The following is a 22,647-nucleotide window of genomic DNA, read 5'->3' as shown; positions in this document are numbered from 1 at the left end:
AAAAATGGCCATTATCACAATTTCAAAAATTACCCACAACCCCCAGCAATTTGACACAGAGATGCTGTAGCTCTTTGGCAAGGAACACTTGAAAGTCCAAGTAGTTGGTGTTCAGTTGGAGGACTCACTGGATAGAAAGGCTCTTACTACTATAATGAAGATAGATAACTTAGATTTCTAAGAACAAACATGATTATAGAACTAGAACCCTAGCAGAGGACAAAACTAGATCCGAAGTGTTGGACTCTTATCCAAGAATGGTTAGCTAGAAATTTGGATTTGGAACCAATTTTTACTATAGAACTGCAAAACGGATGGGGGAAATTCTGATTCAAGGAATAACAACAGCAGTTGACTGTATTCTTTTATATGTTGAATTATACTGTTAATGAAGTCAATGAGATAAGGAGCTCCAGAGTCCACGTTGGTCAAATTGCAATACCCCATTCTGATTAGAAATGCTTTTGACTGAGATTGCATCAGAATGAAGTCATTATGCCAAAATGTCAGAGGTTCCAGTGGGCCAGACAGGAAATGTAGGCTGAGGGTAACCCTTTTCCTGTAAGCCAACACTGCCTTTCACAAGAGTCTGTAGAGCATGTCCTGCACACAACTCGGGTCATTTAGAAAATCAAGCTGATGGATTATTTTAAAGGTGCAATTAGTTAAGTAGCATTAGGAACTTCTTGATAACAAGATGACTGCACAAATGTAGCCTGTAAATATGATACATGTGACTATGTGTCACAGAAACAAAATTGAAATAAAGTAGGCAGTAGTAAAATGAATGTAGCAGAGAGAAATTTGTGAGGGTAATTGATCTGTTAGTCATTAAGCAAGACTTCTATTGACATTTAGAAAAATCCATTTCAGGTAAGTATAGGCAATGACTTTCCCTCTCCCTCCCCTCCCCAATTACAAAATGTCCATCTAAAGAGAGCCAAAATAGCTGAGCAAAATATTGAGAATAATTCTGGGAATTACCAGTGTGCTGTTAACATAACCTGTACTCAGAAATACCAAGCATACAACAAATGTCAGTTACCTGAACTGGCCTCAGTAAGTTCTCAATAACTATCCTGATATAGTTTCTGGCATTTTATGATGGCATTTTCTTATTCTAAAGTACCATTATTCATAGAATGAACACAAGAGTACCTGGTAAAAATCTTGAATTGTTCAGTCCCAGGCTATACATGACATGTGGCAGGAATAATATCCTAGGTAAGGGATAATAAACTCAAAACTCCAATTTTTCCTTTCATTAGGGAACTTGAGGCTTAGCACCAGGCTGGTTACCACTTTCTCTGTAAGATATATAAGTATTTTATTTATTTATTTGCTTATTTATTTATTTCGGTGGTACTGGGGTTTAAAGTAAGGAGACCCTTAGTATCAACCCCAACTGTGAATGAGATTCGTCCATGCCTTTTCTCAAACATTAGTGCCAGCAATGTTCAGATGCCCAGAAAAGCGTTCCCTACCACGCTACCTTATATACTGCCCCTGCCTCAATCTCCCCTCTCAGTCACCCCTATCACATTACCCTTTTCTAAAAAGCATTGATCACTATTTAAAATTAACTGACTTATTTCCTTATTTATTTGCTTGCCTGCATTAGACTATTAGCCCCCAAAATGCAGAGGCCTTTTCTGTCTTCTCCACCACTATAACCCCAAAAGCTTCTGTCAAATACTAGATGGCAATAAAGGAACTGTCAAATTAATTATATCTAATTTAAGCTGCTCCAGCTTCAGATCCAGTAAATACTCCATTCCCTCCTTAAATTCTTAAGCTTTGTTATCACAAGCTAATATGGCAACCAAATGCAGTTTCTGATATAGAGTGTAGTGTTAGGCTTCTTTTAAATATCATAGAAGTATAAAGTGTTCTGTCTGGAAATGTTCATTCAGATATAAGGTGTCCTACAGGTAGGATGGATGAAAAGACAATTTTCATCTGGAGGATGGTAATGCACAGTTTAGTAGAAAATAAGAGAGTGAAGAAGCAAGCCCAGAGACAAATTAGAGTATAATCAAAATGTGGGGATCAAACAAAGGGAAGAGTGGGAGTTTCTAGAGGCAGAGCTCAGATGCAAATACAGTTTTATTCTACCAAAGCTTATACAATGTCATGTCATTTGCACATGAAGTTGAAAACTGAAAAAGGACTATTCCAGAAAGAAGTCATTGTATGACCAAGGGTATGAAGTTAAGTTTCCCTGAATCTAGGGGAAAGAACAAAGGTAAATGAGATGGGAAAGTTGGCTGGTAACCTGTAATAACAGCCTTTGTTTACAGAGTTGATATTTAGTTTTTAGTCAGTTTGGAAATGCTTGCCATCTTTTTCTGATACTTTCAAAAAATCTGCCAAAGTGTTTACAATGTAAAAGAAAAGTGGAAATGTAGAAACCTGTCCATAACCAGACATTGCACATCAGTCTTTGGAATGTATATCCTAGAACTGTGGACATGGGAGACATTTCCAGAGCCAAACATCCTCAGAATTTGGTGGATGCTCTCTATTTCTGCTCAGTGGAAACAATACTTTCAAAGCCTATTTACAAATAAGAGAAAGGGATTCTTCCCATATTAACAATAGACAAAAAAAATGAAGCTAAAACTAATGTAAACACGTTAAGACTTTTACTTAGTTTGGCTTTTCCAATAATCAAAATTCTACTAATTCTACTAATATCATGTACTGCTCCAGGTAGGACTCTTGGACTCCATTCCAAGATCTGGTCAATCCAAGGATGGAATGATGCTTTTTAAAAACATTTTCAAGCCTAGCATGTGGTACATGGGCATAATCCCAGCTCTCAGGTGTCTTAGGCAGAAGGATTGTGAGTTTAAAGCCAGCCTGGGCAACACAGGGAGACCCTGTCTCAAAAAATAAAACAAAACATTTAAAAAAAATGTTTGAGGAGATTTAGGTGTCAAAATTTTAGTGGAACTAGATAACTTGCTTAATCCTTTCCAATGTCAGGATCCTTTTTAAATTTGCATATTAGTAGAGTCTATTCAAATCACAGAAGAGTTAAAAACACCCTCTATGCCAGGTACTGCAAAATAAATGAATAAGTATGCTGTAACCTAGTATTAAAATGTAGTGCACAAACTCTAGCATGTTATCTCTGCTTGCTCACATATATCTTAGGTGCATAATTCAGTCGCTTGGCTTACCCAGCATTTTCAGGATGATGAGTCAGTGTGATCACTCAGTAGAAGTAATTCTGTGTTTGTTTATTTTTGTCCTTCACCTCAGTGGTACCTCCGAGATACACAGTAGAACTGGCCTGTGGTTTTGGAGCCACTGTCTTCCTGGTTGTGATCCTCATTGTTGTTTACCATGTTTACTGGTTAGAGATAGTCCTCTTTTACCGGGCTCATTTTGGAACAGATGAAACCATTCTAGGTAAGTAATGGAAGCTTGGTGTACATCTCTTCTATTGTCATCTTTACAAAACATGTTCACATGATAAAACCTGAGTTCACTGAAAGATTTAGTCAGATTACCTTTTACTTCAGCTCTTACTATTAAAAAATCTCTCCATTGTATATTTTCTCTCTTCTTAGATCAATATGTGATTTAGTCTAGATTAGTACTATTCAAATAGAAAATATAATGTGTCCCATACATGAAATTTAAAGTTTTTTTAGTGGACACACTAAAAAATTGTAAAAAGAAACAACTGAAAAATAATGTTTGACTTAACAATAAAATGTAATCAATAGTAAAAAGTTAATAAAATAGTTACCATTTTTGGCACCAAAAATATCAAAATTCGATACACCTTGCATTTTATTCTTACAGAACATCTCAGTTCAGACCAGATGCATTTCAAGTAGTTGGCAGGTGCTGTGACTTCTGGCTGTTGTGCTGGACGGTGTGGACTCACACATTAAACTCAAGGGGTGGTCCATCCCCAGTAGCATCTACATCACCTAAGAGCTTCTTAGAAGGGGACTGTTGGATCTCATTTCTCCAGAGTCAGATCTGCATTTTAACAATATTCATGTGCGTGTTGTAGTATAAGTAGCACTGATCTAGTACGGAAATATTCCTAGCAGTAAGAACATGACATCTAAACCACCAATTGTTAGGCCCACCCCATAAGAATTCTAATTCTGTGAGCTTTTGGAAGATGCACATATTTATTTTTAATGACTTGTTACTTTTAACATTAGGCAACTTCTGAAAGACTAGTCCATTGGATCTAAGTATATTTTGACAGTAATTCTTTTCAGGTAGAATTTAGACAGTTTTAGACAGTTATAACTCTCATATATTAGTGGGTGATGTACTAGGACAGCGAGTAGAAATTTTCTGTGTGGCATTCACTGCCAGCACCTACAATTTAAGTCCTTATCCTGTTAGCTCACAGTTAAATAGGCCAGCCCTAGTCTTTCTCCACTATAGACTCAACCCAATGAGATGAATGTAGAAGATAGATAAAATTTGAATTCTGTTAGCCATTTTGCCTGGAGATAGTCATAAGTGGAAAATCACATTTAACTTATACATATGAAAATGTCTCCTATGTAGAAGTTAGACTTAATGGGAATAAAGGTAACACTTTTGAGAAACTGTCCTAATTTATATTAATGTGTTCCTTTTACTAGATGGGAAGGAGTATGATATTTATGTATCTTACGCAAGGAATGCTGAAGAAGAGGAATTTGTGTTACTGACACTCCGTGGAGTTTTGGAGAATGAGTTCGGATATAAGCTGTGTATCTTTGACCGGGACAGTCTGCCTGGAGGAAGTAGGTATTTCAGATGAGTACAAATAATGCTATTCTGAAAGGCAAAGGTTGGATCCTTAGTATTGGATCATACATAAGACTGGTAGCTCTTTATTGGCATTTTTGGATACTTAAAGCCCAGTTCTTTACAGTAATAGAAACTTCTTTAGAAGTAAAATCATATTGTAAAATGTTTACCATTCAACTCAGTTAGGCCATTAAAATATTTCCCATTCTAATTTTAAGCACTCAGTGTCAGAAGAGTGTGGGTGCACAGTAGACAAGTGCCCTGTTAACATGACACAGCTTTCAAATTCATGTTTGTATTTTTAGAATATTTAGATTGATCTGCATTGATTTTCCTAGAATTTTTTATTGTTTTTTTAACAAAGACTAAATATTTTTAAAGTTTTTATACAGAGTGAGATTTACTCAGTTTTAATAAACTGACTTACAGAAGACGTCATGTAGAATTTTTCCTGCTATTATTCACTGATAATATTAGAACATTTGCCTTTGGCATTTTCTTATTTCCTTTATCTTGCTTTTATTTTCTAGCAAACTAGTGCTACTCAAATTTCTCTTTTCATTGGATCTGCTTTTTGTTTTCTATCCGTGTATACATTTGGATGTATTTTAAAGTTTTACAAGGCTAGTGTATTCTAATACGATTTAAAAAAGAAAAGCTCCAAACATTTTAAAACAAAAGTATGTCTGTTCTCTTCAAGTCCAAATGGTAACACACAAAGAACAGTCCATTTGAGTCTTTTGAAATAAACACGTAAATAATATTTATAAACTTACTGTGAAACTTCCTACCTTTGAAATCCATGTATAGACTCTAATCTTAAGCTTGAAAAACTATTTTTCCTTGAAAATCTTCTTAACCTTAATCTTTTGTTTAATGTTTTAATAGTTATATGAATAATTGGGAAATAGAATAGACTTAAAATTTTATTTTCATTTTGAATTAGTGGATCAGTAATGTTATCTGTTCAACCATCATCCCAAAACTCATCATGCCAGTATTCTACAGAAGAGATCTCATTCAGAATAACTTTTCCAGGAAATGATCACTTAATTATATTGGTAACAGATAAATTCCACTCATTTTAATACTTAATCTCCCACGCACTTATTCATCTATTTATTCATTCACATATTCTTCCAACAAATATGTATCTACCATGGGAAAAGTCATAGAAAGATATACGGTATATATAAGCCCCTTCAGGAGGGGTTAATAGTTCTTTTGAGATATTCTAGTTCTACATAATTTCTGTTGCATCTACTTTTGATTTGTGGCCCTTGCTTCCTTTGGGATTCTCCCTGCTGCTCTTTCCTTTGCCAGTCTACTTTCCCTTTGGATCTCTTCCATGGTCAGCTTCAGTGCAGTTGCTTAGAGTAAACAGATACTCATTCCTGGATTCTCCTCCAGGCTGCACATGTAGATTTTAATTGAAAGTCTTTCCCTATTACTTCTGCACCTGTGGAGACTAGGAATCAAAATGATTGCTTAGGGGAGTATGGCAAGCCATGATATAGGTAGTGCATTACTTGGAGTTGGCAACTATGTCTACCCCAGGTAAAGGATTATACAGTCCGTGTGTAAGGAGATAGATTAGCACCAAGAATTTAGAGGCAGGAATCAGAGCCCTTAAGAGCAGAATAAAATTATATTGCATTTCCATTTCCCCTGATTTTTCGTCTTTTTTTTAACTTAGAGAGAAAGCACTTGCTGATAAGTACAAGCAGACACATCAGCTACCAGCTGGTGTAACGCATGGCTCCACAGTGATAACAGGAGTTAAAGGAGAAAGATCCAGATACTAATTTGGTCTTTAGAACAGAGAGCAGTAGAAAGCTGAGTTGAGAAGGTATTGCTAGCCAAAATGACATTGGTTGACATTCTTATTCCAACAGCATAGTAATACCACTCGGAGTCAGAGAGGTGTCCAACAACAGAGAGGGACTTTCAAAAAGTGCAGATTCCAATTCATGTTGTCGTGTTAGCAAAAATAAAATTCTATTATTTTATTCTACAATGTCTGTATATTTTTTATTGCTTTTCAATGCTAGAGTTATACCTAGGTATCTTTGGGGGAAAGGAGCTCTTGAGCTGATCTGGCTAGGCTGCAACTCTGTTTGAAGATTCTGTTTTGAGTGCATCACATCTATTCCTTGTGGATCAAAAAATGCTTTCAAAGACTGAGGTCTCAGAAGTATACCACATTTGGCTTCATGCTTGCTTGAAATTCTTTGTGGAGTGGAATATATGAACATAGTTTCCATTTTCCCTAAGGAAAGTGGATTTAGGGAAGAATATGGTTGGGCTCAAGGGTTAAGTTGTTGGTAAGTTGTTGCTGGTAAACATGGTCACAGCCTCGGTGCCCAGGCTGCCACCCCACACTTCCTGCATTTGCTCCTTGAGCCCTTGGTTGGGATGGTTCTTGGCCAACACTAATCCCCATGGTGTTTTCTCTCCCAGTTGTCACAGATGAGACCTTGGGCTTCATTCAGAAAAGCAGACGCCTCCTGGTTGTCCTAAGCCCCAACTACGTGCTCCAGGGAACCCAAGCCCTCCTGGAGCTCAAGGCTGGCCTAGAAAATATGGCCTCTCGGGGCAGCATCAACGTCATTTTAGTGCAGTACAAAGCTGTGAAGGACACGAAGGTGAAAGAGCTGAAGAGTGCTAAGACGGTTCTCACAGTCATTAAATGGAAGGGGGAGAAGTCCAAGTATCCACAGGGCAGGTTCTGGAAACAGCTTCAGGTGGCCATGCCAGTGAAGAAAAGTCCCAGGTGGTCTAGCAGTGACAAGCAGGGTCTCTCCTATTCATCCTTGAAAAATGTATGAAAGGGGAAACAAAAGAAGTATAAGGAGCAAAGGGAAAGCCATGGAAGGAAGAGTCCCTCTTCTTCACTCCCAGTTTATGCTTTGGTAGGCAGAAAAAAAAATCTAAGTCTCATAGGTACACTTTCAGGGTTGGCTGTATGGTTGGCTATTCCACTTTTCAGGCAATGCTAAGGTTTAAAGGTATATTGTCAACAGTCTGCCAACAGACAGATGTCACTATGGTCTTTGCAGGCAAAGATGTGATTGGTGTCATTTTCCTCTTCTCCACCCTCCATTCCTACGCCTCTATCTCTTTGTAAAATCTTAACATTATGGTGCAGCTTTGTCCATGGATTTAGCACTCCTTTTAAGATATGCTACCTGTTGACCAGGGGTATTGGTGATTTCTTATTAGAGTATTCTTTTATTTTCACTCAGACATTAAAAAAAATAATCAGGGGCTAGAGGCATGGCTCAAGTGGTAGAACGCCTGTCTAGCATGAAACCCTAAGTTCAAACTTCATTACTTCCAAAAGATAAAAAAAAGAGAGAGAGAGAAGAGAGAATCAGGGCCTGAATTAATTTTAAAAGGATTTCAAACTCTTTTACTTATTTGGTTGCTCAATACTTTACCTTAGCAAGACTGATACCCACTTAGGGTGATACAAAGCAATATAACTAAAAATTCTTCTTATGATTGAATTAAAAGACATGCTGCATTTCCTACTACCATAACACATTTGCTCTCATCTCAGGTAATTGATATCATTCTTGTAAACTTGAAAAATATACTGTCATTTTTGTTTTATTGCAGTAAACTCCTGATTATCTACATACAGATCCATATGTATCATTCCATCTCCCTATCCACTGTTATTAATCATTCACAGTTTACAGGTAAAACAAAACAGATTTCACAGGTGGCTCCATACTTGGGTCAGTCTGAAAGGAAACTTCTAATGGTGCTAATGGAGAGTGAGAAAACAGCAAAATGCTTTTAGGGGTATTTTTGAGTTGTGAAAAGAGCAGCGCAGGACAGGTGGCAATTTGTCTTTTAATCACAAGCTTGCTAATGTGAAAATTAGGAAAGGGATTTCTCCTCACTTGTGTCAATGGCCTTTAGAATTGTTTTAGCATTAACATTCTAAAAGCATGACTTGTACTTCCCACAAGATACTCACTGGTATGGATAATATCATGTTCCAAATAAGTCCATCTGAAAGGTTACTGTCAATTAAACTTGTTTTTGAGTAAAATTTTTACTGTTCTTCAAAGTGAAAACTAAGTCCATACAGTGGTGAATATCTATGTTACATGTAGAATACACACACACACACACACACACACACACATACATATATATCCTGTGTATATATATATGCATATATATATGCACATGAATTAGCTATGTGTGTATATATATATCACTCCATACACACATATTTCAATGTCTAATGGTACATTTTACAAACAAAACTTTTGTCCAATTTTTAAATTATGTTTATACTGTAATGCTTTCGTGTTGGTGTTCTCATTCCATTAATATTATTTGTGAATTCACTGCTCATAGAGTGGTGATTGTCATTAGTTCTTGCTTCCCTAAATTAGTATAAATAACTTACTACTGCTATAGTTGATCTGGGTTGCAGTGAAATCTGTTGTGCACAGAGCTTCCATAGTCACTGCTAAACACCAGCCACTCATCTGGTGTTAATTGGTTTTCTGTAATATTCCCAGTAGACACATTTTGAAACTAAGCTATGTTAATCTCATTGCTCAGGTATGTAGAATGTTGAGTAATAAAGGAAAATAAATTTACCTATAAATGAGTCTGAGTATCCTATGAAATATAATAATTCATAATTTAAGGAAGCCCTTATCCCAGTAGTATGAATGTTAATAAGCAACTCCAAAATTATCTCCTACAGTTTTGTCCTTTATCAGTATTACAGTCCATAACAAATCATTTTTCTCTTTAAGAGTTATTTTAAATTGAAAAAATGTTCCCCTCTGAATTCTTGACTATAAAATTATGACATGGAGTCACTCTTAGAACTATTTTTTTAGCTTTTTTAATGCTTTCTTATTACAGATCACTCTTACTGTCACTACTAACCTTTTACTCACAAGACCAGAGAAGAATTGAGTCCAGATAAGCTTTGAATATCAATTCTTGCATGAGCTTTAGGTAACAAGGGATAGTCTCATCACCAAGGGGCTATTCCTTGCTATGCTGCATTCTTTTTGCACTTTGGGATTCTATAAGGCTGTGGACCCAAATGCATTTGGGTGTTACCAGAAAATCCTGGATTTTTTTTCCTATTTATATTCTTCTTATCTTAGGGTACTGAATTTTTCCAAATGCTATAATATAAACATATTAAATATAAGTGATATAGCTCATCCTAAGAGAACTTAGTTTCAAGATTTCTTTTGTATGTTCCAGAAGATTCCCAAAACAGAACAGTTGGAGCTGGTGGGGACACATGCTTGCAATTAAAAGGGCAAGAACAAATTATGTTTCTTATTAAAAATAAAACTGAATGGTTTTACATCCATGATATAAGGACATTCTGCACCCTGGTTAACAAAACAATGTTGTAAAGAGTGTCTAATTACACAATCACATATAATTTATTTAATTCTCTCTTGTATCATAACTTAGATGATTCCCTTGGATTCTAATAAAAGCACTTCATTGTACTGGGAAACAAAAACATCACTCCACTTGTTAATTATCCATTCCTTTACATATGTTTTAATATTTTAAGGTTATCTTTTTAATTTTATTCATGAACTTTTGTATTTTCCATTCTTCATTTGATTTGTAAATTTACATATTTTTTAAATAAACCATTTATTTTCAGCTTTGAATTTTATTTTGTGCATGTGTTTTATGTCTTCGTTTTCATGTTTGGGCATAAGAAATAAGAATAAAAAGAATTAGTGTCTGTACTTGTTAAAAAGATGAAATAAGTTATAATAGAAACTTTCCTTTCTGAGAAAAGTCTAAGAAAAATGGGGACTTCATATCAAGAACACTTCCTTTATATGTGAGTAAAGAATTACTTAAGTGAAATAGATTGGCGGTATACTAGGGTGTGTGTGTGTGTGTGTGTGTGTGTGTGTGTGTGTGTGTGTGTATGTGTGTATGTCTGTGTTTAGAAAGCAAGACAGACAGACAGATGCAGAGATGGAAAGGGAGACAGTCCTTAGTGACATGGATGCCTTCCTGCTTGAAAATATTCCTACTTGTTTATTTATTCAAAAAATGCTTGTTGAGTCCTCATATATGGTTTGAATTAGTAAAAATTTCCCTGCTAAAGATTTTTTTTCTTTTGTAAACTGGCTCCTGAAGTATAGAGTTAAGATCAATGAATAAACATTATATGAAAATGAATTTCTACTCAATTAAGAAATAACTGTATGACGGAGTTAAATAATGGAATTCACTACCTTTGAACATAGTAGGGTCCCCCATTATAGGAGATATACAAGCGGAGACTTGATGGATTATGTTAGATTTTTATGTGTTGGTTTTATACATTGGATAAGTGGTGATGAGTATTAAGTTGCTTTCAGCCTTAAAACTATTAAATGACCTCCTAGAATATAGTGGTGACTATTTAGAAGATTTAATATCGTTTTTTAGTATCATCTATCTTGCTATTACTGACTTTGTAAAAACTTTCAAGAAATTCTCTCTAATCAGTTCATGCTAGGTAGTCTTTCACACAAGTGTGCAGTATGCTATGAAAGACACAGCCAGCATTTACTCTTTCTTATTTCTCTGTTTCTACCCAAGTGAAACAAAGTAATTTAGCAATTGGCTAGGAGATTGAGATTTCAGTTGTATTTTTAAATCAGCATCTATTTTTAACTAAAATATAGAAATTTTAAGGGTTATTTTACTCATAAGTGCATGTAAGGTGATACTCTAATGATAGCAAAAAACTGAAACATTCAGTAAGTTAGTCCATATATTATTTTAATATTGTGTTCACAAGGCATTGAGTAATAATTTAATCAAATGTCTACAGCATGCTAGACATTTGAATATAGCTATCTCTAATTTGCTTTACAACCCTATAAGTTTGCTCTTATCAAATGAATTTTATAGAAGGATGAACTCACACTCAAAGATATTAAGAAAAAATAGAGAAAATGGAAAAACCAAGATTTGAATTCAGATCCATCTTCCAGATTAGGTGCTTGTTATTACATGTTAAGTTTTAAGAGAAAGAGAGAATGACTTCAAAATCTAGTTCACAAAAGAGAACTAATTCCATTACTATATAGTCACACCTCATTTTTTTGAGCCAAACGGAATAAGCAAACCAATTTATTACTCCCTCTCCATTTTTTTCTTTTACATTACAAAGTAACTCCTTTCTTCAAATACCATATTTTTACAGTATGGAATATATAAAGGAGGCCACTTCCTATTAAGTATGAAGTGAAGAACCCAGGTATGGGCCAAAGCCCATTAGAGAAGCATCTTCTCTTTCTTTCTTCCATGTCTGATTCAGTCACTTATACCTGTATTTAACATTATCTTCTTTCAACTGTTATTCCCTCATTTTCTAGAAGTGGTAAAAATCTGGTAAAATCCATTATATCTCAAGACAATATTTTAAGATATTGGTATGACATTTTCAACCATTGTATCTCCATTGGTTAGAGCATACATTTTTCTGAAGTGACTGTTTTGAGGTTAAACACCATATACACAAACACAGTTGTGGAATTTACAAAATTTCATTTTCCAATTTTCATTCAAATTCATTTTAAATTCACTGATTGGAAAGAACTAATCTAGAAAGGATCACAGCTCCTTCATTCCCCATCAAGTTCATAATGATCAAATTCACGTCAAACTTTCAGTTTGTCTTCAGAGGCTGAAATGACTCTCTAATGTGCAGGTAGAAACTCAGTCTCTCTCAAGCATGTGTTTTAATAATTTACACATTGAGAATTTCTTTCTTCCAGGTAATCGCATTGTCTAAGTTCCCAAATCTCACAGAGAGTTAAACACTGTATTTATTTGAAGCACTTTCCTTTTGGAAATGTCTAAATCTACCTTAGTAACTATTAGAATTGAATGCTTTGCCAGAAGTCTTAAGTAGTTGATTAATCTTTACATATTGTCATTATTTTCATCTCTCGAATTGATTTTGTGGCCAATTTTTTCATATACACAAACATGCACACACACACATGAAAGAGAAAGAACAAAAGGAAGGAAGGAAAGGAAAGAAGGAGGGAAGGAAGGAAGGAAGGAAAGAAAAAAGGAAGAAAGGTAGGGAGGAACAAAGGGAGGAAGGAAGGAAGGAAACTTTAGTTGACAACAAGGCAAGTACTGTATCCAAAAATGTTAATTATCAAGGGATATAACTGAGGATTTTAGGAAGTGTTACTTACCATTGCTCTTTGCTGATCAGATCATGCCAAGAGTATTAGGGTTATTGCTGTTCAAAATAATATTCTTAGAAGACACATACACAAATATTATTGACAGGAAAAATTATAAAAGTGGGTAAGAGACTTGAAATTATGTCCTATGTGAAATGAAATAAGAGAAAAAGCCCAGTCCTTTGGTCTATATATAAGGATAAAATATAATAACATCAGTTATCAAATGCTTCAGACATTTGAAAATTTCATATCAAAGGCCACCAGATAAAACTTGCAGAGTTGAAGATCTCAAAACAAACAGAGCACAAATTAACTGCTTTTAGAGATAGATGATTTACATTTTTGTTATGGTAAGGGAAGACTTTATCCAAAAAGAGTACTGCTGCAGTGGGGTGGGGACGGAGCTGCAGTAGGGATCAGATATTGAGCTCAAATCCTATCGATGAAGGTAGATCTTTTGCAAATGATATCACTCATACTCATGAAGTATCTCAATTTCTTTACAAGATTGACTGTTTAACGCATAGGTCTGATATTCTCTCTTCGTTGCCTCTCCTTTGTGGGGTGGACAATGACAATGCACTGTGCTGTATCTTTCCATTTTCCTGTAGATACAGTGGAAGCAGTTTTTGATTTCATTCAGAGAAGCCGAAGGATGATTGTTGTTCTGAGCCCAGATTACGTGACAGAAAAGAGCATCAGCATGCTGGAGTTTAAGCTGGGTGTGATGTGCCAGAACTCCATCGCCACCAAGCTCATTGTGGTGGAGTACCGCCCTCTCGAGCATCCACACCCAGGCATCCTACAGCTGAAGGAGTCTGTGTCTTTCGTGAGCTGGAAGGGAGAAAAGTCCAAACATTCTGGCTCCAAATTCTGGAAGGCCTTGCGGTTGGCTCTTCCCCTGAGAAGTCTGAGTGCCAGTTCTGGCTGGAATGAGAGCTGCTCTTCTCAATCTGACATCAGCTGGGATCATGTTCAGAAGAGGAGAAGTCGGTTGAAAGAGCCCCCAGAACTCCAGAGCTCAGAAAGGGGTGCAGGTCCCCCTCCTGCCTCAGGCACAATGTCCAAGCACCGAGGGAAGCCCTCCGCAGCCTGCCGCTGCTGCGTCACCTACTGTGAAGGAGAGGGTCACCTCAGGAGCAAGAGCCGGGCTGAGATTCATACCCAACCCCAGTGGGAGACACACCTCTGTAAGCCTGTTCCCCAAGAGTCAGAAACTCAATGGATACAAAATGGCACCCGATCGGATCCCCCTGCTCCCCAGATCCCAGCTCTTGCACTTCGCCATTTCACAAATTTATCCAATAACAATGACTTTTATATCCTATAGTTACAGATTGTGGTGGGTGGGGGCTGCTATCTCTACCAACTCTCTTAGGTCATGAACTTTTGGGAATAACTGACATTTTTATCATCTAATGGACTATCAAATTTGTGTCCCCTTCATTGATTTTTAAAAACTATTTATTTCTAGGAGACAAAACACCTGAAGAACCTGAATCCAGAGTTATTGCCTCTAACGGCCTCAGAAGAGCACACTCTTCTTGGGCCCTAGAAGGTCAGTATGTGAAAGTTGTCTAAAGTATGATCCTTTGTCTTGCATAATGGTTTAAAAGTAAGCTAAATATTTAAATATGTTTCCTCTGAGCTTGCTGATTGACTTCATGATACACAGTCAGGGGTATGACACTTACAGGGTGTGTATATTCCCAAGGAAGCATCATGCAAAAGAGCTTGTTCTGGTGGAAGCTGTAGGAAAAAGCTGAACAGCAAACCTACAGCACATTTTCATCAAAGAACCAAACACACTCACCCAGGGACACATGGGTTTTCTATCTCACTGTAAACTAGTGTGCCCTAAACTTCCTAACACTGTTAGTATCAATAAAGTTTTATTTTTATGTTATTTCATATGTACCAACAAATTTTTAATTCCCTGTCTCCCTCCTACCTTTTCTGGCTTTTGTATTCAAATCTGAAGAGCATTCTGTTTCAGGAAATTGAGATTTAGTTTAGGTACCATGATGTATATTCAGAGAAGTCTGGGGAAGGACCAATAGACAGCAAGAAGATGTTTTAAAGTAAATGGAGTTTATGTAAAAATACTCATTACCCTTTTTAAACTGTCAGCAGAAAAAAATTAGTATCATAAGGAATTTGGGATAGAGTTTGGTATCTGAATCCTTCTTCCTATTCAGGATTCAGAGAAGGGATATTAAATGCAAGTGCCTACAAGGATCAGAAGGTAAGAAAAAAGAGAAATGGGGTCCAAGTGCAAGCATAATTCACATGCACTTCATCTACTACCAGTGTGGCTAGGATACAGGTACAGGTGGGGATTTCTTTTTTGTAGACATTTTCACATAATAATAAGAGTCTTGTGGCATTGGGTTTTTCACGCCAGAGATATAATAGGGATCACTGGGCTTATAAGAAAGTGATAAGCACATATTTCTGAAGAAATGTGTCTTCATGGAACATGAAGTCTACCCATTTGATTGTTGCTGCTGAGTTAGCCCTTGCATTGCCAGATTTTCCAGTTTTTCCAAGAGAAACTGAGAATTTATATGTTTTGTCTACTTTCAATTATGGGCCAGCTTACATTTATGAAAATAAAATAAAAGAGCCAAACAAATTACATCTGTGGGACATATTCATCCTGAATATGTATGGAAGTCACTAGTTTGTAATTTCAGTCCTGATGTATTCTGCCAAAGAGCATATGTCTAAACAGGGATCCAAGTGCCAGTCACAATACTGACACTGGAGAACATATGTTGCTGACCCTAAAGACATACTAAGGAGTGTTTACTTCCTCCCCACACTGAAGACATCTGGGTCCTCTGAATAAGACTGGCCTAACCTTGCCCTGCAGCACTGAAAATTAGTTTGTCTTCTATCACTTCTGTAGAGGATCCCTGCCTGTTGGATTTGCTTCCTACAAGAAAACTGCTATTCCTGAGCAGAAGCAAATAAAAAAGAGCAAGAGACTGTACAAGGCAGGAGCGGTCACCTTCAATACATTGGTCCTGATGCTAGTGAGCTTGGCCCAATGGATCAGACTCTCTCACTCAGTAGTGGAGAATGAGAGGTGGGGAGAGAAAACACCATTCTCCTTGGAATGTGAATCAGAATATCGTTCCTCTGTTGAAATAAGAAACTAGATGTCCTCTTCTCTGAAGCAGAGAGGATAAAAGCCCTCCAGAGTAAACTTGATTTACCATGAAACTGTAGTTAGGAAATGACAAGTCACCCCAGCTGAATATACTGCAGAAAATGACAGAACAACCCAAAGGTTTTGTTTCATATTACATCCTTCTTGAAGAGAGTAATCCATTTCTGGGTATAAATTCATGGATCTTAACCTGGCAGACAGATAACTGTTTCTTTCCAAATCTGTTACAAATGGGTTACATAATGGCTTTAAATCCTATGAAGGGAAAGGAGGTTCCTGTCCACAATTAGGTTTATTTCTTATTAACATGGTCTCCCAAACTGCATAAAATCTTTGGAAACATTGAGAAATTACTTTTGTCATTTGTGAATTATTTTCTTAGTGGATAAAAATAGATGGAATAACTAGTGGCAGAGGCATGGAAATTAAGCACAAGCTGTTATTAGGAACAGCTATATAATTTTGGTGCTCTCAAAGCAAAATTTTGGTATCAGTAACTATGTAACTATGTAACTATGGTGCAAGCACAATAAAGTCATAGTTTTGGCCATTAGCTATATAGGAAACAGAAACATAGTGGACTATACTTTTGCAGCATGGATAAAGGCCTGGAAGTTGTGTTATCATGTCACAATTAAATATGATATTCAGTGATATATATTTCAATGAGGCAAATAGTAAGAGAGAAAATTTCCTCCTGAGCCATGGGTATTCATAATTAAATTGTTGTATTGTTGGTTCCGTGGATATATGATTATGAAAGAAATATTGCCTACTTAGGAGCATGGCCTTGAGGTTGAGTCCTCTTCTCTCCAATCTCTTTGACCATAGTCTCTCTGAACCTCAGTCTCCTGTGGAGATAATATTATTAAGCTCACTGGGTATTGGAAGCATTAAATGATATAGCGTGATACACATCACTGCATTTTTACTTTTATAAAATGCCCTACAACAGTACAGAGAAGGAATCTGTTACCAGGTTAAGTGTCTTGCTTAAAGGCATGTTTAATGAGATGTTTGTGTCTCTAATCCAGATTTATCTAGCGCCAATTCCATTACCAACCCTGGAGGATGCAAGTAGAAGTACGTCTACTACAAGTTACCTAAGTGGGACTATTTCATGAGAATCGTAATATTTTGAAATAAAAAGTTAATGTTAACTATTAAAATGTTAATGGTAGTTAATGTAACACTACCAATAGCTAATTAAATATTATAATTAAGTTATAATTTTATATAACTTAATTTTTCATGTTGTAACTTTGAAACATAGAATCATTTTGGTGTCTTCTTGACTCTATGATCATGCTATGTTTCTTCAAAAAATTCTTTCTATTCTTTTTAATGAAATATAAGTATACACTCACATTTAATTCATAGAACAATTTTTAGCAGCTATGATACACACTGTAAGTTCTCGAATGACCTCCTCCTATAACTATTAAAAACTGCAGTAGTAATATACTCACTTCCCGATTAGAGATTTGAAATGGTTGAGAAAACAAATGTGTCAGTTCAGAAAAAAGGCATGAATAATAAATTGAACTAATCCTTAAAATCTGCACAGAAAGACAGACCACGCCTGTGGTAATGGTGGCAGACTTCTGTGCATTTGAGAATCACTTGAGGAGCATCTCCCAATGAAGATGTTGGAACAGGACCCTTCATCATAGGGAATGTTTCATAAGGTGAAGAGCATTGTCTAAGAACTACATTATGAAATTGTGCCCTGATAATAATGAGTAAGATATCAAATTTGAAAGACGTTCAATCTCTTTCCATATTGCTCAGATTGTAAAGGGAGAAAACCTCAATGAGAGTCTTGTCCAAGCCTTGACAAACTGTATTCCTTGAGTCATCTATATCAGAACCATTTTGTATTCCTATTAAAATGCATATTTCTTGACCCTATCCAAGATGAACTAAATGAGAATTGCTAAGATGGGGCAAATCTGCATGCAACATAAAATTCTCAGGTGATTCTTATGCACAAAATGTTTAAGAATCATTAATTTTTATCTCTCTTTCACTCCTCTTTTACCCTTGTAGGCTCTGATTTGCTTCAGCAAAGAAGGACTACGAATCATCCTTTTAACAAGGTGTTAGCAGGCAATAGATGCAAATGTAGGCCCTGTTTAGCCCTTGGAGTTGCCCCAACCAGAAGAAAGTGTTTAATAGCGTGTTTAGGTATAGTCTTAATATATGAACTATCAAACACACATTTAGAATTTGGTAGGGCTGGTGCTCAACTAATTAATAACCCCAATATTTCTGTAGCTTCAAATAACAAGTGTTATTTCTTGTTTATACCAAGTGTCCAGTGTAGAAGCTTGATTTTTTTTTGTAGTTTTTCATCTGAATTGTGAGGCTTGCTGTTGTTCTATGCTTGAGCTTAAATTGACACTCCTTATTTTCACTTACAATTTATTGACCAGATCTAGATTCAAGATCCTGATATAATCAGAAAGAATGCTAGAATATGTAGTCTCCCTGTGTCCCTAGGAAAAGAAAAATTAAATTAAACTTGGCGAACACATAGCATTGTCTTCTACAAATGAGATAAGAATGAGATATTAAGGTAGCCTAACAAGGCAAGAGACCTTAAAACTAAGATATGTCACATATTTTGATGATGAAGTAATGAAAGGACTTTGCTGCCAATACTTCAATTCAATTTACTAAGATATCCAGATAAAAGGGCACACAGAGAAGAATAGACCTTGTACATAAATATTCCCCAAATAAAAGTTGTTGAAAAATGCATAACAATAATTACAGTTTCCGGTTAAGAGGAAGCATGCTTAAATTTTTGCAAGTTACCATATCTGGTTACTTTCCCTTAAGTGTCTTTAGTTAGTTCTCTAAGAATGTGATGCTCAAACAATCTGTAAATGAGTCATTTCATTTTGAATATTCAGGGAGCCTCAGAAGAACTGAAGACATTTAAAACACAGCAGAGCATGTAACATGGTCATTAGAAAGCATCACTTGATCCATGTATTTGAAGAACTAAATAGGGAATTCAAATTGGACATACTAACACCCAGATGAAGGAAGAGACAAATGAATGCAGTATGGGTATTATGAAGTCTGCTACCATTCTTGCATCTGCTTTCTCTATGATTTGGAGTCTATTTGTATTAAAGATTTGAATTTTTATTTGACTTCTCTAATGTGTGCACTATAATTTGGTTATAAAAAAAGCTCACTCTGGGTGGTAAAGTTCAGTCCTTAGGAGCCTTGTTATATGCTATTTAGTTATAATGCTGAACAAAGAAAAGTATTATTTCTCAGTGTAGTGAAGAGATTATTGACACATTTAAAATCCTTTTGAAAATAATTCACAAAGTTTTTGCCATGGACATTTCAAACTTTTAAAAATATTTAAATGAAAAGAATGACTTTTTGAAAGGTTCTCATAGAAAGAAAGATTTCAAATAAACTGAAATCAGATCATGACCTGTTTTTATATTTCCCTAGGTGATGGTATTGTAATACTCCATTGCTATACTTAAAAAAAATTTTTTTAATATGATAAAATCAGGTATTCATTTACTTTTAAGACTCAAAGCATACATAACAATTCATTAGTTTTCTTTCATTTGCCATAATCTGTGTCACATGCTTGTTATTAATTTATTAGTAGTACCATATTTTGACATACCTAGGGTAAGTGGTTCTTAACTAGATTTCAATATCATCTTTAAAAAGTTGCAAATACCTGCAACTTTCTCCCAAATGATTTAGATGTTTGTAAAAGATAATTACCTTTAAGTACCTTTAAATTTTTGGAAAATTATCCAATGAAAAATCAGTGAAGACATATTATACATATGGAAAAAATGTAAAAACAAATCCTAATATTATAGACAGCATTTTTTTTCTTAAAGTATAAACCCTAAAACTCATTGCTAAATACTGGATTTGAAATCTTTATAAAGCGATAGAGGAAGCCAAGCACTGGTGATTCAATCCTGTAATCCTAGCTACTCAGGAGGCAGAGATCAGGAGGATCATGGTTCTAAGCCAGCCCAGGCAAATAGTTTGTAAGACTCTATCTTGAAAAACCCTTTACAAAAATAGGGCTGGGCTGGTAGAGTGGCTCATCGTGAAGGCCCTGAGTTCAAGCCCCAGCACCACAAAAAAAATAAGTAAAAGGAGATAGAGGAATCCCTTATCTTTTATAATCTTTTATTTTGATATTATTCAGATAATTATTCTTATTATGAAATTACATAAGAGAATAGCAAAATAAAAAAAATTACAGGAACAATTGAGTAGCTATGAAAGTGGGTAGACAAAGGAGGCCAGAACATTAGTATTTATTATTTCCATGTTATCAGTCATCTAAAACAGGACAATCATGTAGGATACAATGAAGATATTATTGGCAAAGACAATTGGACGGCTTCTAAATAGAAACAAAAGAAAACAGGGAGAATGGGCAAAACCCATTCACCCATTTCTAAACACCATACAAAAAAGAAGAGAGATGCATAGATACTTCCCAATATCAGATGTGAGTGGGTGCCAGGGTTCAGAGAATAAACTTGGTTGATAATTTCCATTATAATCTTGATATAGTACAAAAATATTTCATTGGAGTCAGACATGATTTAAAATACTTATTTTTCTATTGAACATGGGACTTTCAATAACACTTTTTTTTACTCTCAAATTCTCCATTTCCTCATATGTCAGATGAGAACTATGTATCTACCTCATTGAATTGCTGTAAGGGTAATGTTGTACAATAAATGTGAACCTCTAAAATCTATAAATGCATGCTTGGCATTATTATTATTATTACTATCGATGTTTTCTTATAAAAGAAAGCTGGGGGGATGAAGAGTTCTAAGACAAATGTCTTAAATTGCTGAGCATTAAGCATATGGTCTAGCTGTAATCTTTTATATATAAAAGTTAGGGAAGAGAAAATTCAGTTTTGTAACACTCTAAGCATTAAAAAATAGTATCTAAAAAATAAGAAGGAAGAAAAATAGCCATATTTTGTACGTCTGTTTAACAAATTATAGAAACTTAAAACAATCAATATTGATTGCATCATATTTTTGTGGGTCAGAAGTTTGGGAGAAGCTTAGTAGTTGTGTGATTCTTGCACAGCATTACAAATGAGTCTGTCAGGGTGTTAGCCAGAGGTATGGACATCTGAGCCTCGACTGGGGTTGCAGGATCCACTTCCAAGTACAAGCACATGGAAGTTGGTAGGAAATCTCAGTTTCTTGCCATATGAACTCCACTGTAGAAGCCTCCCCATAGGGATGCTTGAATATCCATGCTGGCTCACCTTAGAGCATGTGATCCAAAAGAGTGAGCAAGCAGAAAACCAGAAGGCCCTACATGACCTTGTCTCCAAAGTAAAAACATTATTACTTCTGTAGTATTTAATTTGTTAGAAATAAATTCAGAAGTCCAGCTCAAACTCCAAGAGGTAGAGAATTTGACACTTCTTCTAGAATAGAGGAATGTCAAAGAATTATGGTTGTATTTTAAGCCACTATAGTAACACAGACAACTGTTTATTTTTCAGTTGAGTAAATTAAAGACCAGAAAAGGGAAATGATTGGACTTTGGTTCCCTAACTTCATCCTTAAACTGGTAAGCCAACTGGCAGTAGTAGTGTCACACTTTAAATGAGAGCTGCCTTCTTCTAACTAGAATACTCTTTAGTCTGGTGAAAGACTGCAGAATGAGGGTGAATTATATACTCTGCACTCTGTCTTCATTCTGTTCTAGCTGACAAAGGAGAAAGGTGGACTCTGGGACCTGGACATGGGTGAAGTGGATGGGGTTGGTTAGCTACATTTTTAGTCTAGAGTCTGAGTATTGAAATGTAATTTTTATTCTGGCTCACTTTCATAGATATTGAAAGTAACTGTTTATTCCAAAAATCATCCACTAGGGTGGAAAGACAAGTAGGTAATTGCTTTTTCTGATATAACCAAGGTTCTTATTTTAGCTCTGAAATGGAATGTCTCCATTTAATAACCAAGACATTTCCCTTCCTTGTATCTCAGATTTCTGGGTATTCAAAATGGATGGCATTGATCTGAAAGCATTTAAGATGCTATATTCTATGATTTTTTTGCTCATTGAGTAATGCTTAAATAATCCCTTCTCCTCTCACTTAAACACACCCACTAGCACCCAGTTTCTAATAATATGGGGAAGAACATTTAAAAGGAGTGAGTATTCTTCTCAAATGAGTGAAAAGCCCTCCTTGTCTGTTTAGTCCTAGTTCTTAGAACATGTATTTCTCACTTGTAAAGCTAGGCAATTAACTTCTCTTTTGTCTGTTCTCTGTCATTTTCTGAAACCAACAGCTCTAAGAAGATATATTGCGATTACATAGAGCCTGTTCACAGATTAACTCTGGTGCCTACAATTTCTCTAAATCATTTAAAATCTCAAGGTCTAAGGTTACTAGTTTATAAATTAGTTTGAACAAGTGGA

At 35.7% G+C, this 22,647-nt stretch overlaps 1 protein-coding gene across 7 annotated transcripts in view; it reads left to right on the top strand.

Moving 5' to 3' along the window:
• Il1rap (interleukin 1 receptor accessory protein) overlaps positions 1 to 20,954 on the top strand; it is a 133,482-nt gene extending 112,528 nt beyond the window's left edge. The window contains exons 9-13 of one of the 7 annotated variants that reach the window (XM_074073530.1): positions 3,268 to 3,417; positions 4,626 to 4,769; positions 14,473 to 14,556; positions 17,208 to 17,256; positions 18,223 to 18,337. In XM_074073530.1, the coding sequence (XP_073929631.1) occupies positions 3,268 to 3,417; positions 4,626 to 4,769; positions 14,473 to 14,556; positions 17,208 to 17,254 (425 nt within the window). In that variant the 3' untranslated portion in view covers positions 17,255 to 17,256; positions 18,223 to 18,337. The other 6 variants (XM_074073526.1, XM_074073529.1, XM_074073525.1 and 3 more) reach the window with 6 other exon arrangements.
• Positions 20,955 to 22,647: the final 1,693 nt, after the last annotated feature.

This window comes from Castor canadensis, chromosome 5 (genome assembly GCF_047511655.1).
Source record: "Castor canadensis chromosome 5, mCasCan1.hap1v2, whole genome shotgun sequence".
Lineage (NCBI taxonomy): Eukaryota > Metazoa > Chordata > Mammalia > Rodentia > Castoridae > Castor > Castor canadensis.
This window is presented reverse-complemented; position numbering and strand designations above follow the sequence as displayed.